Source organism: Hakea prostrata, chromosome 7 (assembly GCF_041222555.1).
Source record: "Hakea prostrata isolate BN-2017 chromosome 7, UWA_Hpros_2, whole genome shotgun sequence".
Taxonomy (NCBI): domain Eukaryota; kingdom Viridiplantae; phylum Streptophyta; class Magnoliopsida; order Proteales; family Proteaceae; genus Hakea; species Hakea prostrata.
The window spans coordinates 19031692-19049854 of NC_142606.1; the positions used below are offsets into that span (position 1 = coordinate 19031692).

The 18163-nt window shown below is 38.0% G+C and overlaps 1 protein-coding gene across 2 annotated transcripts; it reads left to right on the forward strand.

Annotated features, from left to right (window-relative positions):
* Positions 1–1394: 1394 nt before the first annotated feature.
* On the forward strand, positions 1395–17666 carry LOC149010323 (3'-5' exonuclease-like). 2 transcript variants are annotated; one of them, XM_089164302.1, is made up of 7 exons: positions 1395–1921; positions 3855–3968; positions 13186–13365; positions 15117–15247; positions 15361–15522; positions 17030–17140; positions 17208–17666. In XM_089164302.1, exons 1-7 carry the CDS (start codon positions 1576–1578, stop codon positions 17250–17252), a joined length of 1089 nt encoding a protein of 362 aa, XP_089020428.1. In that variant the 5' UTR covers positions 1395–1575; the 3' UTR covers positions 17253–17666. The 2 variants fall into 2 exon arrangements, with proteins under 2 accessions (XP_089020428.1, XP_089020429.1); XM_089164303.1 differs by having other exon boundaries at positions 1396–1921; positions 3915–3968.
* The last annotated feature ends 497 nt before the right edge of the window (positions 17667–18163 follow it).

The following is an 18163-nucleotide window of genomic DNA, read 5'->3' on the forward strand; positions in this document are numbered from 1 at the left end:
TATAAGAAACATTACACAAACAAATAGTTCAAAACTCAGCTACTGATTTCGCCTCTTCCCTTTTGGGATGAAGCAAATAAGGGTATGATTCACCCCACTGGGAAGTTGGCCTTCCGAGAAAACATGTTATATATTTTTTTCACTTGTATGTGTTTTTTGCTTTTGATTTTCTTCTCCTACTTAGGTGTTTCATTGCTACATCACCAAGCTCGTCTAGTTGCATGATGGTTTGAGTCATCCTTCTGACGGTATTCAAGGAGCGCTTGCGTTATTTTTTATTTATCTCATCGTGCATAACTTTGTTGTATATGTTTCCTCCTGTAATTCTACCTTGCGTTGTTGTAACTAGCTTTCACTGCAATTGCTAGTTTCTGTTGATGGAAGCTTCTATAAGTTGCTTCTCGTCTCACTTTTTCACAGTTTTTTTGTTGAAGACGAGCATTAGCAGAAGCGGGGCTTTCCTCGGGTTGTTAATTGTTATACACTTATACTTGACTATGGCGACTTCTCCTCTCCCTGCACCATCTACCACATTCCTCGTTGCTTCCACTCATTGCCCGCTTACAAATTATGGACTAGGGGAGGTTTCATGAAGGACTGCTGACTTTCCTCCTCCATGCACTTTATGGGTCTCTTCAAACTCATTGTGTTTGTTTGGTTTTGATCCATTGGAAGCCACTCCTCAAGCACCGGATCCAATCCAACCTATGTCTGAGCCGGTTAGATTTAACCAACTTAACCGTCTATTCACTCCTTGCTCTTTTGAGGATTCAAGGCCTCTCAATCCCCTTGGCTGTCACTCGCACTTCAATCGTTGTGGTCGCTGTCTATGGATCGGAGGTGTGCTAACGCATCGCAACTCTTTGCAACTCTTGAAGGACTTTTTTGTGGCTCTAGACCAAGTAGAGCTACAGAATATTTAGCATATGTAGATAAGAACCAAGTTGTCTGACTCTCTTAGAACTACTATCAGTGCCAACAGTTTTTGGCACTTGTAAATAGGGATTTATTACTCTGTATATGTGTTCCCTTATATGTAGGATCTACCAAGAAACTACTTAGACATGATTCTGTAGATCCTGTATTCTATTCTAATAATATATATAAAAGAAAAATATTTGTGGTAGTGTTTTATGTAATTTATATGACTTATTATTATTATTATTTGGTACTGAAACTTGTTTTATTTTACAAAGGGTTGATTAAAATATAAAACCCTCAAAGTAACCTGTTTTCTGGAATGCTTCTACTATGGATAAGTGAGGTTTAGACCGTAGATTCATTATTAAATTTTTAATTATAATTTTCCTTCTAAACCCTCCGTTTTAGCTGACCGACGAATCTTGCGCCTCCAAGTGTATTTGTTGAAACCTCAGTTCAATGATATTGGCGCAAGTCGCAACCAACGCTTGCGGTTTCGATTAGCATTTTAATTTCAAAATACTGGAAACTTGCCAATCGTAAAAAGACCTTTCTCCCGCGCAAAAAGACATTTCCCTTTCCTTCTGGATGGGTAAGACACAGATTATCGCAGAAATTAGAAAGGAAATGGATACCGGTTCTCTGTGAACATCGATGTTGACAAGAAGTCGCAAACTGAAAATGGAGTCCAGCGGGGAACCTTCATTTGCACTGATGCCGGATTGGGACCAACCCATCACCGAAACAGAACTGAACGAAATCGAAGCGGCATTCACGCATGCAACGACTTCGTCTTCTAGCAAGCAAAGAAGATCTTTTTCTCCCGAGGCCATCGAAGTTCGTTCCAAAGCCCGGCGCTTGCCTAGATCACTGGGTCGATGTCATCAAAACCCTTCTGTCGATCGATCAGAAGAGGAAAGTTGTCCGATCGCAGATGTAGATTCATTTGTTCCCAGAATTGGGCAGTGGAACCCTGTCTATTCTCCTTACCCGCGTAAAGGTACATTTATTATTTCTTTATCGTTTGTCTAGTTCACATTTATATATGTTGAGTGCCCGTTGCACATGGACTGTTCAACAACCGAATCGGTAAAACAACAACAACAATGTAAGCCATTTCCCAACTCCGAATCAGTAAAACAACAACAACAATATAAGTCCTTTCCCAACTACATGGGGTCGGCAAATGGTTTCTTGCCTTCTTGTTCTCTAATCAGTTATTTTTGAGGCTATGCTAGATACAAGGCATAAGTTATGCATATCCTTTTTCACCACTTCTCTTAAGGTTATCTTAGGTCTGCCCCTAGCTCTCCTACTTCCTTCAATCTGGATTATACCACTTCTCGGTACACTGGCATTTAAAGGCCTCCGTTCAACTTAGCCGGGACATGTCAAGTGACTTTCTCATAGCTTATCACCTATGGAAGCAATTCCCAGACCACCATGAATATTATCATTTAGTAAACTCCTTGAGTTTGAGTTCAAATTAATCAAGAGTTCTAATCAATAAAACTCAAGAAAAAAAAGGATAAGGATAACAATTGTTTTGACCTCAACAATTGAATAAGTAATTTGAATATGAATTCATCCAGAGTTCTACGTCAAGAAAATTCAAGAGGGGAAAAGAATAAGAATTGTTTCGAATTTCAAATTCAAAAGATTTTGTACCAACTGTATCTTATTGTAATAAGGATTTAGTAAATTCAAATGTGAAACCAATCCTAGATCTTGAGGTTGATAAGTCTAGGACTCTCTGTTAAATTTTTATAAGAGGTAAAAAACTGAGAGAATCCATTCAATAGTGGACGTAGGTTACACACTTGCACATTGCATCCGAACAAGTCTAATTTTGTGTCGTCTTCCTCATCTTCTTCTCAAATCATAACTTAACATGGCATCAGAGGACCAGATTTTGGCCCCCACTCAATCCTTCCCTAACCTTGATACCTTCATCTCTGTCAAGCTTAATGAGAAAAATTTTCTGTTGTGGAAATCACAGTTTGTGCCTATTTTGAAAAGCCATGGTTTGTATGGCTATGTGGATGGATCTAAACCATCTCTTGATCCGGTGATCCTAGTTGCATCCAACATCACCAATGAATCCGACAACACTGAAGAATCTCCACAGTACATTCCCAATCCTGCATAAGTCGAATGGGAGAAACAAGATCAGCTTCTTGTGTGTTAGCTCATAGCTTCCCTTATTGAGCTAGTTCATGCTCAAGTCGTTGAATGCAACACTGCTCGAGAAGTTTGGGAGCTACTATGTCATCATTACTTGACAACATCGATAGCTAGCCTTATGCAGCTTCCTTTGTATCTCTAGAATATCAAAAGAGGAGGAGCTACAATTCATGAATATCTGCTGAAAATTAAGGCTATAGCAGATCAATTGGCAACAATTTGCCAAAGGGTAAGTGATGAAGATCTCTGCCTATATGCACTTAATGGACTTGGTCTTGATTATGACTCTTTCGTTACCTCTATCTCTACACGTAGCATTCCGATAATGTACTCTGAACTTTGTGGTATGTTACTTACTCAAGAAATTGGCATGAAACATGCTTCAACCGTTGAATCCTTTACTCTTATTGCCAATGTTGCCATGTCAAATAATCACTATGCTGATGGCAACCGTTATATGAGAAATCAATTTGCACAACAAGGCTGTATTGGAAACCATGGTTGATCTAATTGTGGTCGTTACAATCCCAATCAGCCTAACCATGCTTCCCATAATGGTAATGGTAGTGGAAGTAATAATAACTTTGCTCCAGAATGTTAGATCTGTAATTGTAAGGGACACAAGGCTTTTTACTGTTGACATTGGTTTAATCATGCTTTTCAGATTGGATCTAATGCTTCCCCTTCAGTGAATTTTTCAGAATATCATATTTCTTCTATTGGTGATAACAGTTGATACCCAAATTCAGGAGCCATTAACCATATGACTGCTGATTATAAGAATCTCCATACTCCTCAACTGTATACAGGATTTGATCAAGTGCATATTAGTAATGGATCAGCCCCACCCATCAGTCACATTGGTAATGTTCCCTTACACTCCTCTTCCAATTGGTTATTGCTTAAAGATGTTTTGCATGTGCCTAGTCTCACGAAGAATTTGTTATCGGTTTCTTAATTTACACTTGATCATAATGCCTTATTTGAATGTCATCCTAATGTATTTGAAGTAAATGATCGAACAATTAGGACATGCCTTCTAGTGGGAACAACTAATAATGGATTATATCTGTTGAATTTGAATGACGAAAAAGTAACAAATTCTTCTTCTCAAGCTTTGATTGGATAAATAGCCTCTCTTACCCGATGGCACAACTAATTGGGTCATCTTGCATTTTGCACTGTTAAAAGTTTAGTTTATGCCTTTAGTCGAGATTTTCGAAATTTCGGTCGAACTTTGAACTTTAGGGAAATTCTTGGAGTTTTGCTTTGTTTTAAAATTTGCATATATTTTAGTCAAAATTTCGGTATTTTTGACCCTTTTTTTCCCCATGAATGGAGGGATTCTATTTTGTAAATTTATGTATTATCAAACCTTGGAATGTAAATTTAAAAACACATATTTACACATATATCCCACTCTTTTGATTTCTACCATTGGATTTAATTGTGATGACATGATGATGCAAATCTAATGGTAGAATAGATGTAAGGGTATTTGTGTAAAAAATGATCCTTTGTCCTTAATTAATCTTTTTGAATACTTCGGGGGAGGCAGATGCAAAGTTTTATTTTAATTGGACTAAAAATGACTTGGACCAAACCTCAGGGGGTCCAAATGAAAATTACCCAAAATAATAATAATACTCGCTGGTTCATGGCAAGCCCGCAAAATAGTAGTTAGGATAAATATCCTTTTATTTGCATGGCATGTCAACAAGGGACAAAGCCATCAACTATCCTTTAGATCTTCATTTTCAGTTTCACAAGGACCTTTGGATTTGCTTTACTCTGATGTTTGGGGACCATCGCCAATTATTTCTGTTGGAGGTTTTAGATATTATGTGATCTTTATTGAGGATTATTCCAAATTTATTTGGATTTATCCTTTTACTCTGAAATTTGAAGTACTTGGTGTTTTTAAAAAATCTAAACTTTTAGTAGTTTTTGATTGACGTATCAAAGAATTTCACAGTGATTGGGGTGGAGAAAACAAGCTAGTTTCTTAATTTTTATCTGATTGTGAAGTTGTTCATTGTATATCATTTCCTCATGCCCATGAACAAAATGTGGCTGCTGAAAGAAGGTATAGATATACAGTAGAAAATGGTCTAACTTTACTTGCTTATTTTGGTTACCTAAAAGTTATTGGTCTCATGCATTTGAGACTACAATTTCTTAGACCAATTGACTACCAACAAAAGTAATTCAAAACTTATCTGCATTATTTAGATTCTTTGGAAAACAGTCCGAGTATGATTTGTTGTGTGTTTTGTATGTGCATGCTATCTATGGTTGAGACCTTACAATAAGCATAAGTTGGATTTCCGATCTAGCATTTATATGTTTGGGTTACAGTAGTAAGCATAGAGCCCACAAATGCTGGGATAGATCTACTGGAAATATTATAATTTTGTGCCATGTTGTTTTTGATTAGAGGCGCTTTCCATTCAATGGGGATAAACCATCTCTTTCCTTCACCATGGGGATCCAATTACCATCTCTTTTCCTTGGCCATCTCCGCCCCATCGGGCCCCCCCCCTTACCCCCCCCCCCCCCCCCCCCCCGGCCCCCCAAAATGGGGTCCCCCAGGGCCCCCCACCCTAAAAAAAGGAAACTCAAGTTTCGACCGGGTGAAAATGGGAACCTTAGGTGGAAACTGGGGGAATTCGGGGGAACCGAGGACTTTTCCGGACCAGGTTTTAGGAGTATTTTGGGGTGGGATCCTGTATTTAAGATAATTAGAGTATAACGAATACATTTGTTGTATTTTGCTAAAAAAATCAATGTAGATAAGTCATTCAATGTACATAACATCAATGTGAGTTGTCCAAAAAGTACATTATAAACTTAACTACTTAAGCACATAACATTCAATATATATTTCTAACTTCAAATGTTGCACAATAAAAGGAAAAAACAAAATAGGGTTAAAAGGGGGGCCCAAGAGTGGATTCATCCGGGGGGGGGGGGGGGAAGGAGGCAGGAAAACACCCACCCCCCAACCAAAACTTAGACTTCCCATAGGCATTTTATTCCTATGGTTGTCAAGTAACGACAATCACTTTAGGGATCATATGTGAAACACCTCACCCGTCTCACTTTAGATAACCCAGGAAGCCGCAAAAAGGAAGGGAAAAAGGTGGTGGGGGGGGCCCCCCCCTTTTTTCCCAATCAGCTATAGATAATCCAAACCAAACCCTAACTGGACCAACTTCACCCGAAATGGTTCAAGAACAAACCCTACCCATAGAACCGGCCCCAAATACAAACTTACCTAATGAATTTCATCCACCGATATCCGCCCCACCATCCCAACTTGAGGTAAGCTTACCTATTGAACCTAGGAATACATCCTATGGTAACTAAAAATAAAGATGGTACTCACAAACCTAAATTACTTTTGGCCGAAACCTCAACTCTAGACATGACCGCAATTGAACGAACCAACTTCACCCCTTCCAATAAATATCCTCATTGGAGAAAAGCCATGGATGCTGAGTTCACTGCGCTTCTAAAGAATGGTACTTGGTTTCTTATTCCAAGTCCTAGCACCAAAACATCATTGGTTGCAAATGGGTCTTTAGAATCAAAGGAAAGCAGATGGATCTATAAATTGCTATAGAGCAAGGTTGGCGCAAAAGGTTCTAGCTAGATAATAATGAGACTTTTGGTCCATGATCAAACTTGCAATCATATGGCTAATATTGTCAATAACAGTTTCAAATTCTTAGCCCACTCATCAGATTGATATTCAGAATGCATTCTTGATTGGATTCTACAAGCAAATTTTTTATAAAACAACCACCAGGATTTGAGGATCCTGTGTATTCTTATCATGTTTGTAAATTGCATCACTCAATTTTATGGACTCAAACAAGCTCCAAGGGCTTGGATTGATAGACTGAGTAATTTTCTACTAGATACTAGTTCTCGAAGTTCTAAAACTGAGACTTCTTTGTTCATTCGTTTAGGGCAATAGAAATAACCTATATACTAATTTATGTTGATGATATAATCCTGACTAGCAGTAATGATTCTGTTCTTATGTAATTTTTGGAACAACTTGGAGATACATTTGTAGTCAAGGATATGGGCAATTGTCCTACTTTTTAAGGATATCTGTCACTCGTTTCTTTGATGGCCTCCATCTCAGTCAAGCCAAATATATCAAAGGCCTCCTTACAAAGGCCAACATGGGCAAATCAGTTCTCACTCCAATTTCCGCCACGACAAATCTTGACAAATATAAAGGAGAACCAATGATAAATCCAACTTAATACTGAAGCATTGTTGGAGCCTTGCAATATGCAACTCTAACTAGACCTGATATTCAACAGTAAATGAAGTATGCTAGTTCATGCATAGACTGACGAAGATCATTGAGCTCTTGTCAAATGAATTCTTCGCTATCTTCAGGGCACAATAACTCATGGGCTTGTTTTTGGAAAACTCCCTACACTCACCCGCTCTGCATATTCTAATGTAGACTGGGCTAGATGTTCAGATGATAGGAAATCTATAGGAGGGTATGTAATTTTTACGGGCCCAAATTTGGTCTCTTGGAGTTCAGAGAAATAGGCCATGGTGGCCCGATCTAGCACAATATCTGAATATAGAGCTCTAGCTAATGCAACAGCAGAGTTAACCTAGATTTAACCACTTCTTTAAGAACTAAGGTGTTCTTGCCACAAGCTCCAATCTTATGGTATGATAATGTAGGCCCAACATATCTCACTGCAAATCCGGTTTTCCATGCTTGAACAAAATATGTGGAAATGGATTTCCATTTTGTGTGCGACAAAGTAGTCACCAAGAAGCTTGAAGCTTGATTTCTCTCCACTAAGGATCAATTGGCTGGCATTTTTACAAAGCCTTTCTTGCATAAGCGGTTCAGTACTCTTCTTGACAAGCTCAACGTGCACTTACCTCTGTTAAATTTGCCCGGGGGTGTTTAGAGTATCAGTTGCACATGGACTCCTCAACGACTGAATCAATAATTTGAATTTGAACTCATCAAGAGTTCCACATCAAGAAAACTGAAGAAGGAAATCAATTTCATCAAGAGTTCTATATAAAAAAAACTCAAAAAGGGAAAGGATTAGGATATGAATTGTTTCGATCTCAACAACCAAATCAGTAATTTTTGAATTTGACTTTGAATTCGAATTCATCAAGAGTTCTACATCAAGAAAACTCAAGACGGGAAAGGGATAAGGATAAGAATTGTTTTGAATTTCAAATTCAATTGTGTACCATCTGTATCTTGTTCTGATAATGATTCAGTAAATTCAAATGTAAAATGAATCTCTAGAGGCTGATAAGTCTAGGTCTCTCTTTAAAACTTTTACAAGGGGTATACCACTTCCATTAATAAGCAATTGAGAGAACCCATTTAATAGTGGATGTAGGTTGCACGCTGCATTTGAACCACTCTAATTCTGTGTCGTCTTCCTCATCTTCTTCTCAAATCCTAACTTAACAATACACATGCAATTTTATAATTGTTCGTGATTTTTTGTCTAGGTTTTTAAGCAATTGTAATGAAATTATTTGCAGCAATCATTAAGTTGTACTTGTATTATGGTCTTCTAGAAGTTATTAAATGTATCAAAATGGAACAAGGTGGGAATTAGAACTTGCTATGGATAGACTCCAAATTCAGAATTCTACTCAGCCAACAGTCGTGTGCACCCACCACAACTCTCAACCACATCACCCACTGACGATCACCATGTCAAGGTTTAACAAGGTTACATTGTTTAGAGTCCTATTGTTAAAAGTCTACCGCTGTTTAGAGTCCTATCATAAAAATCCCATCTCGCCTGTATTTGTCAAAAAATTTTACACCTTCAGTTGTAAAGTAACTTGGAGTACCATTAATGAGATGCTTGTTTAAGGCTATGTAAGGATTAGTGGAGAGAACAAACAAATGACTTTGATATCCAAGGGGTAGGGTTATGTATACCTTTTCATCAAGTTTGTTGTGCAAAAAGGCATTATTGACATTAATTTGGTTAAAGGGTCATCAACGAGTAGTGACCAAAGCCAAATAGACTGTAAAGTGACAAATTTAGTAGTTGGAGCAATCCACCCCCCAAGTAGGGTTTACCCTTTTGCAACAAGGCGGGCTTTGTAATGCTTTACGCTACCATCAGAGCGACTCTTGAGCTTATAGACCCATTCGGAGCCAATGGGAGAGGCACAATGGAGCACGTATTATTTGACAAAGCTTGAATCTCAGCCTGCATTGCATCTTTCTATTCCTTGTGCTCATGGTGTCACATCCTTCCAGCCGGTACCCTATCTAGAATACCTGGAGGTGTGATCCACAGCCTCGAAGATCAAGTTTAGGAATGATCATATCCACTTAGCACAATAATATAATCAAAAGCAAGAACAAATCATTGTATTCAAGTAATTTAATAAATAAAGTCAATTAAAGATCTCAGAAGGATCACAAAGAATATTAGAATGCGGATAACATGATACCAAATCAAAAAACAATTGTAGAGTATAACGGAAAGATACCCCACACATATGCGGATGGTAGATTGAATATCTAAAGCAAAGTTTAAACTAATACAAGTAAAATAAAAGTCTAGAAGAAACAAGAAAAATTTAATCAACATCTTCCATCGGCTCTTCTTCTTCTTCACCTTAGGGTCATGCTCTTGCAGCTTCAGATCAACTTCTAGTTCACGATCCCATCGGCGAACAAGACGATGCTGGCTTCCATCCATAGGAACCATCAGAGTGGTCCAAACCTGTGTGCTGGCTGGCCCACTGGTCATAACCTTCTTCAGAGACTTTCGGAGCTGCATCATATAAGGAAGGGTCCTCTGTATCGTGGCACGGGTTCTCTTTTGGACTTGCAAAGTCATCTAAAAACAAGTCTTCCGAAGGGTAAGCTCAAAAGAACTTAGCAAGTATATCCAATCACAACAAGCATCTTCACACACAATCAAAGGCAAACATAAATTCAATGATATGAAACAATATATGCAAGTATGCTTTTAACTCTATATATGTATGCTAGTCTCTATTGGCAGACACGCTTTAAGTTATAGCACCATATTCCTTTGGGTGGGTCTCAAATCACTCTCCCTCAGCCTTACAGGCATCTTGGGTTTTCCGTTTGGTAAATGGGTCCTGAAACCTTTTCGGACATCTTTGGCTGGGGTTTAGGTCAACACTCTCTCACATCACCATTTGGCCTGAGTATTGGCGTGTATACAGGGTTAATCTTAACCCAATGCAAGTCATCTACTAAGTCACATCTACTTGGGGTTAGATACGTCAATTCCTCGTTTCCCGCAATCCTTTTTGGTACCTTTCCCACTAGAGTCATTGTCTCCTTCCCGGCTATGTAGACTCTTAACCCTATTGGCTATTGGTCATCCACACATAATAAACGGGAAGCTCTCGTGTTATCTTATGCATCTTGCAATCTCAAGCACCCACGAGCCCAAGTTCACTACATGCAATCCTACCAATGAATGGCCCCCATAATGTGATCCATGTCCTCTCACGGGTTGGTTACCGGTCTTGAGCGCCCACTTCTTCCCATTGCTGCCATGGGTTACTCGGTCTTAATTCCCCTTCTGATGGGGTCAGATATGACAGGGTTTTCTAGCCAAACACTTCTAGACATGCCTCTAGGTATGTCAACCAGTAGTCAAGGAAAGAGTCAAGGGGCACCATAGGAAAGCGTCTCATACTACCTCCATTGGTGTCCAAAGAAAGAAACGCGTCAAAAGGGCATTCCCCATTCCACAACTACAACCTAGGCATCCACATCATAACATGATTCTATATAAATCACATTCACATTCACATTCACATTCATACCATACTCCAAATCACATTCTTATAATCAATAATCAATTCTAATATGTAATTCACAATATGGACATGCTACTGCAACTACAGAAATATCATAATGTAAAGAAAACAAAGTAGCAGCAGCTAGATCATGCATCCATGTCATATTACAAGAAAGTATGTAAATAGGCATGTTGTGAGTTGGAATACTCACCTCGATTTCCGAATATAAAACCTTTAATTGAGAGATCAGAGATCAAGACCAAAATCACCTAAACAAGCTTGAGGAAACATGTATAGACCATAAGAAGTAATTCCAAAAGGTAGGAGTCGAAATGGAGCCAAAAACAGCGAAAAGTTGCTGTCAGTAGCACCTTGGTTGATGCCTACCAAGCAGAATCAGTACGGACAGAAAACACTACTTTGGTCATAACTTCATCGTTTGAAGTCCGATTACTCCGAAATTCGAAGGGAAACTTCACAACAACATACTAAGGCTATCTATGAAGATTAAAACATCTAATAAGGTCCATAGAATGTAATTCTAACAAAACCCATCAGAGGCTTAAATCAATGATCAACATAGAAAGACTAGTATGGCTAGAATGATTGGGGATTCATTCTAAGGGTTAGAATACAGTAGATCAACAATAGAAACTAATAAGAAACAAGTCTAACGTTGATTAGAATAGAAAACTACAGTAAGAATAGATCATGCTATCAAAATCCAATCAAAATCATGAAGAATCACCATATGGCTTCAAGGAATGCATAGAGTGAATGGGGATTCACTCTAAGTCAAAAGAGATCAGAGGATAGGCAATTATAGTAGTGTAATACCTTCCTCACAATCAAAACAATAAGGTAGAACTGTAGAAGAAAGAGATTAGAGGAGAAAGAGGTAAAATACCAACCTTGTTGAAGAATAAACAAAATAGAAACTTGGAGGATAAGCTTAGGGATTTTCCTTGGCTTGAGGAGAACACTCTAGGGTTCTTCTCACGTTCACCAGCAATTGAGAGGCCAAACAATTAGTTTAACACGAGGTTTCAATATATAGGGGATCCCAAATCCAAAACTTCCAAAAATAACATATCCTGATTTCGCAGCAGCCTTGGTCGATGGGATCGACCAAGGGATTGACCAATGGGTCTTCCACCTTCAAGTTGCTGAATTTTGGATTTCCAGGGTCAAATCCAACACTTGGGCCTTCAACCAACTTAGGGAAAGGTCTGACCTAACTTTCTAGGACCTTTTAAACATATTCACACTGAACTCTGAGTCCCACTTCAAGGTCAAACATCCACAAGTCACTTCTTCATCCAAAACGGATAGGGTGTCCAGGCTAGGGTTAGGGCTGGATTTCACTCATGGCCTCAAGTGAAACTAATAGGCTCAAACTTAACCAAATCGAGTCAAATTGATTTACATTGCTTTTTCACAAATGTGGGATCTATACATAAAATGGATATTGTCTTTTCTAGTGCCTCCAAAATACGAAATAAGCTGTACTATACATAGTAGGAATGAATTGGTGTAGGGATTAGTCACATAGATATCATGAGACATATCATATGTGACCAACTACGAACACTGGCCAGTTCTCCCCAAACTGTCTTGGGATGCCACATGGAGAATGCCTGCACACTAGGAGCAACGTTTGGGGGGGGGTGTGATTGGGAGCTGATGATACAACAAAATTTATCCCTTAATGAGCTTTTAATAGCAAGGGGTGCCATCACCTATTTGGGGAAATATAAACTTATGCAACCAGAGAAATTTGATACACTTTTCCAGCGTAATCTGTCTCCAGAAAACTGATTAAGAGGGATGTTAGGATTGCTATCTGTTCAGTGGTAGTATTAGGTGAGCTCAAAGCTTATCCTATGCTATTCGTATGCCTTTTTTAGTTCTTTTTCTGTTTGTGTTATTTTGTTTTATTTTTTTCGTTTGATTGGAATGTTTGTTTTACTCTTTTCTTCGTAAAGCTGTAATAAAGGTATTTAGAATGTAGAGCCGCCATTTGCCCAGCCTTTGGTTAACCTTGATAAGTGCTAACTCCTCGATGGATTGATGTACAGAATAACAAATATTTTAAATGTTCTATGTTTGCTTATCTGCTGCCCTAGTCAGCTTCTACCGAACATTCCAAAAATAGTTGTGATGCACTAAATTACCAACAATCAATGCATGAAGTTTTCATATTCTTTGCAAGTGTTAATATTTTTTTGACTTTTAACATTTGCACTATCTCAGCAAAGGCAAAAGCGAAATACCCCAAAATGAATTTTGGAGGTCGTATTAACTACAGCAGAACTCTTCTTGAGGTGGAGAAAGCCACAATGGAGCTTTTGGAGTTCGTTGAAACTAAGAAGAAAACTGTAAACCCAGTTCCTCTTGGATTTGACATTGAGTGGAGGCCCATCTTCAAAAGAGGTTGGTGGAAACAAGTTTTCAATCTTTTTGGCTGATTTTAAGTTTTGACATTTAGATCTGATTGCAGTTATTGTTATTGTGTGCAAATTCTTATCAAAGTGTTGGGTTATGGTTTTTTTCTGCCCTATTCATCCGGGTTAATTTTTTATTTAATGTAAACATGAATTTTTGCATTTTGAAAGGCCATAACTATATGAGTCATCATCATAATCATCAAGCCTTGTCCCAATTAAATCTTGCCTTCCAATTAGCTCTGTTTGAGGCCATGCTATATACAAGGCCTAGGTTATGCATATCCTTTCTCACCACTTATCTTAAGTTATCATAGGTTTGCCCCTAGCTCTTCATATATATATATTGTTTTGGTCAAATAAAGACTTAGATTAAACTCTCTAGATTGATGCTAGAAGTGGAAATATCAGAGTTTACAAAGAATTGCATTACATCAATTCTCTATACAAGGGCATTTACAGGCCTCCGTTCAACGTGGTTGTGCCACCTCAAACGACTTTCTTGTTGCTTATCACTTATCGGAGCTACTCCTAGACCAACTCTAATATGATCATTCCTTATCTTATCCTTTCTAGTTTTGCCACTCATCCATCTTAGCATCCTCATTTCTGCTATGCTGAGTTTATCTATATGATTATTTTTGACAGCCCAACCCTCTATACCGTACATCATAGCTTGCTGAACGATGGTCCTATAGAATTTTCCTTTGAGCTTTAAAGGAATACGTCGATCACACAAGACTCTGAACGCACCTCTCCACTTCATCCACCCTATTTTATTTCTTTGGGAAACATCTTCCTCTAAATCACCTTTTTTATTTATGGTTGAACCAAGGTACCTAAAATGCCCGCTCCAAGGAATCTTCTTATCATCAAGTTTCACCACCTCATCTTCCGTCTGATCATGACCAGTTATAGACTAGATATTATGTCTTCATTCTACTTAGTTTAAAGCCTTTTGATTTCAAAGCTGCTCTCCATGATTCTAACTTGGTATTAATCTCCATTTGAGTTTCATCTATCAACATAATATCATCTGCAAAAAACATACACCAATGAACCTCATCTTGAATGTCTTTGGTTAATTCATATATATATATACATGTCATTAAATATGCATGTAGGTATATATGTGCTTTTGTTTCCTCTCTTTTTTTCCCCTGTTGTTTTGTTGGGGGGGGGGGGGAAGAGAGGGTGAATTGGATGGGGGGGGGATCCTCTGTCTTAAATGCTTGTTGTATTATTTGAAATTTATTGTTTCTGAAAAGGCAGTGAGGCACCATTTCTTTCTCTTCTTTTCATGCACATATTCACACTCATCCATGTAAGAGTTCTGATGCAAGGTCTCTATTATGTGTCCATGATGTTCTGAGAACTGTAGTGTGGTTATTTTCATCGTGAGTGGGCATGCATGTGTTGTGCACGTGTCTTTGAAATAAAATTATCAAACTTGAGTGAAAAGATGATTCAGAGCATCCTTAGAATTGTGTCTGGTAAAAGATTTCTATGGTAAATACCAGTAATTTTTACAATCTGCAGGACATTTTACACTTGCACATATAGCTTGTTCTGTTATCTTCATCAGCAGCCGTTCCATCCTGAACTGTTCTGATTGCTTAGAGGTGCCTAAGAATTAGTTATATTTAGATTAATATCCTGACAAGTGGGTAGAGTTATAGAACTTACATTGCCTTAAGTGACTGGATACTGGAACTTTACCTAATAACCTGGAATCTGTAGGATGTGCTCAACGTAAGGCAGCAGTCATTCAGATATGTGGGGACAACGGGGTTTGTTATGTGATGCACATCATTCATTCAGGAATCCCTCCCATTTTGCAGACCCTTCTGGAGGACTCATCATCTTTGAAGGTCTGTCCAGTTCAATTTTGCCTTCGAAATTTTGGTACTCTTGACATAATATTGACTCTTTCTAAATGGATTGTTTGCGTTTTATTAATTGCTATTGTTCAATGCATGTGAAGGTTGGAATTTGCATAGCAAATGATGCTAAGAAGATCTTTAATGATTATAATGTACGTGTAAAACCTCTAGAGGATTTGTCCAGTCTAGCAAATTCAAAGGGAGGTGCTCTTTCTGGGCAGTGGAGTCTTTCTTCTCTGACTGAAATGCTTACTAGCAAAGAGGTGATTTTTTTTGGGTCTTCTTTAAAGAGTTTATATTTCCCTATCATGCTCTCTTAGGGTAATTTTTTGTCTCTATCATCTCCTTTCCTCTCCTGATTATGTTTACTTTCATTCATGTGATCCTTAACTTCACTCAAAGTATGTCTGGAAAGATTTCATGCGTGCAAATCTTGTGATCATTAGTTCTTGTGGTTGTTTGTTCTTCTGCTAACTGAGTAGGTGATGTAGGACGTCAATGAAGTATCCACCTGGTAGCAGGCTCAATGCTAATGTAATATTGCAATTAGTAACAGCAACGACACCACAGCGAGATAATCTTAGCTGTTTTTTCAGTTCAGAAAACTAGCAATTAACAGTTAGGGAAGAGAAGTGTAAGGATTAATTAATTACTCAAATGTTGCAGAGTTGTTTTATGGAGAGACACATGCAAAGTAAGGCATGTGGGTAACTGAGGTGAAGTTATTTTAGGAGACACATGTATAGTTAGGCATGTGCCTAACTGATATGAAGCTAAAAATACATTAACTCATACAGAAGATAACTAAGAGTATATTCTTACTACATAGCATGTAGTATAAGATAACAAAAACACCTAACTAAAGGCGGGGAGATATCACAAGTATCACCTACCCTTTTTCCTTTGCTAGCGATGATGATACCAATCACATCAAAACTAGAAATTTGTAATCTAAGACAGGACACAACAAGGGATTGGCTTCTCAGCCTGACTACTGGACACATAGGGTCTAATTATATAGACACTATGTCTCACACTAGATGTAACCTCTGCTTAAATCTTTAATCCAACTTTCACTTTTATCATCAAAAAAAAAAAAAAAAAAAAAGATAACAAAAACTTATGTCCAAGGTTTGACCAGTTTGTAAAGTCGTAGAGCTTGCTTATTTACCCAACTAGACGAAATCTGTAGGATGCGACTCTCTCAACTACAATAGGATATGTTTTTCTGTTTTGCTTGAGTGGTTTAATCAAATCAAAAAGGCCACAAAGGCTGCAGGTAAAACATCTAAAGATGCAAAATGCAAAGAGGAGCACTGGCCTTATTAACATAGTGCCAGTGTAAGGGAATCTTTGCGCATCTCATTATAAGGCACGAGGCACATGGTTAGAGCGGTTTTTTGCTGCACTCAGACGAAGTCATAGAGAGGCACGACATACACATCTTCAGGACACTAATGCTCTGGAACTTTATAATTGTATTTCTTGGGGAATGGGTGATTCCTATTTAATAATTCAATTAATTGATAAGACATCCCTTCATTAGATGAGCAGTTGTGCTGGAAAAAGATTGAAGCTATTCAGCTTCTCAATGTATTAATGATGCTTGCAACTTCTGGACTTTGATTATTACTTTATAAGAATTATTATTTAGAGCTTCTTTACAGAAACTTGGTTGTTTTGGTCTGAATGCATCATCTATCCTAAAGCATTGCAATTTGGTTGTACAATTAAGAATATATCTGTTAATCTTAGTTTTATTTACTACAGCTTGAGAAGCCCAACAAAATTAGACTAGGAAACTGGGAAGCTCATGTCCTATCAGAGGAGAAACTCCAATATGCAGCAACTGATGCTTTTGTTTCGTGGTACTTGTATCAGGTAAATGATACCCATTTCCTCTCTTTTCTTCGTTTATTTATGGCTTAATTTGGTCTCTGGTTAACAGGTGCTGCAGAATATCCCAGATGCATCTGAAACTAAAAGTAGCTAAGTGATGGTGGTCATCACCAGTTTAATTGAGTGGTTATTTATCAATACTCCGTAGCTGGGGCCTTGATGCAGCCAGCTATGATGTCATATTGGACACGCATTGAGATTCTGAGGGACACCACTAAATTTGATTTCACTCTTGTCATTATAAGAAGTTTCAGTAAGAAAATTTTATGTTACATGCATTGGGTATACAAGTGATATACAGGATATAACGTACAGTTTGTTAGAAAGCTTCATCTTTTAGTATTTCTTCCAAGCAGGTTACTCTCAGCATGCGGTTTTTCCTCTTAACAAGCAAGTCATTTGGTACCAACTGTCCTCACCATAAACCCAGGACTCCCTCTGGGTCCAGCAATTATTGTAGCCATATCTGCTGTTTCATTCTATTCTCATATCTTAAAATGCATTATAATTCTTGGTCCCCCAATTTCTTTTAGTTTTCTGAAAAGAAATCTTGTTCTGGAATGGTTTCTCAGAGCAAGAGAAAGTTGAATATAGCTGGTTGTTACCAGAAATCCATTACAGCTAGCGTCAGAATGCTTGAATTGGATTCATTTCCACAAGTGACCAAAGTAATGATTAAAATGGCTTTAAAACCTGAAGCGTGGGTTGATGCCTAGTAACATGTAGGCCTATAAACTGTGGGCACGGGTGAATTATTAGGGTTACTGGGAAATCTGTTAAAACTCTGTGAAAGAGAACGTTTGACTTAATTTCCATTATTAGTGAAAATTGTTTACATTTCTATGTGAACATAGAAACCTTGTTACCCAGGTTCTTCTTTTTATTTGTTGTTTGTGTCCTGGTCATGAATACATTTCAATTTTCAAACCAGCATGGCAACACACTTGAATTTATCTATTTTGTTATGCATAGGGATTAATAAAGAGGCATTGATAAGAAGTGATT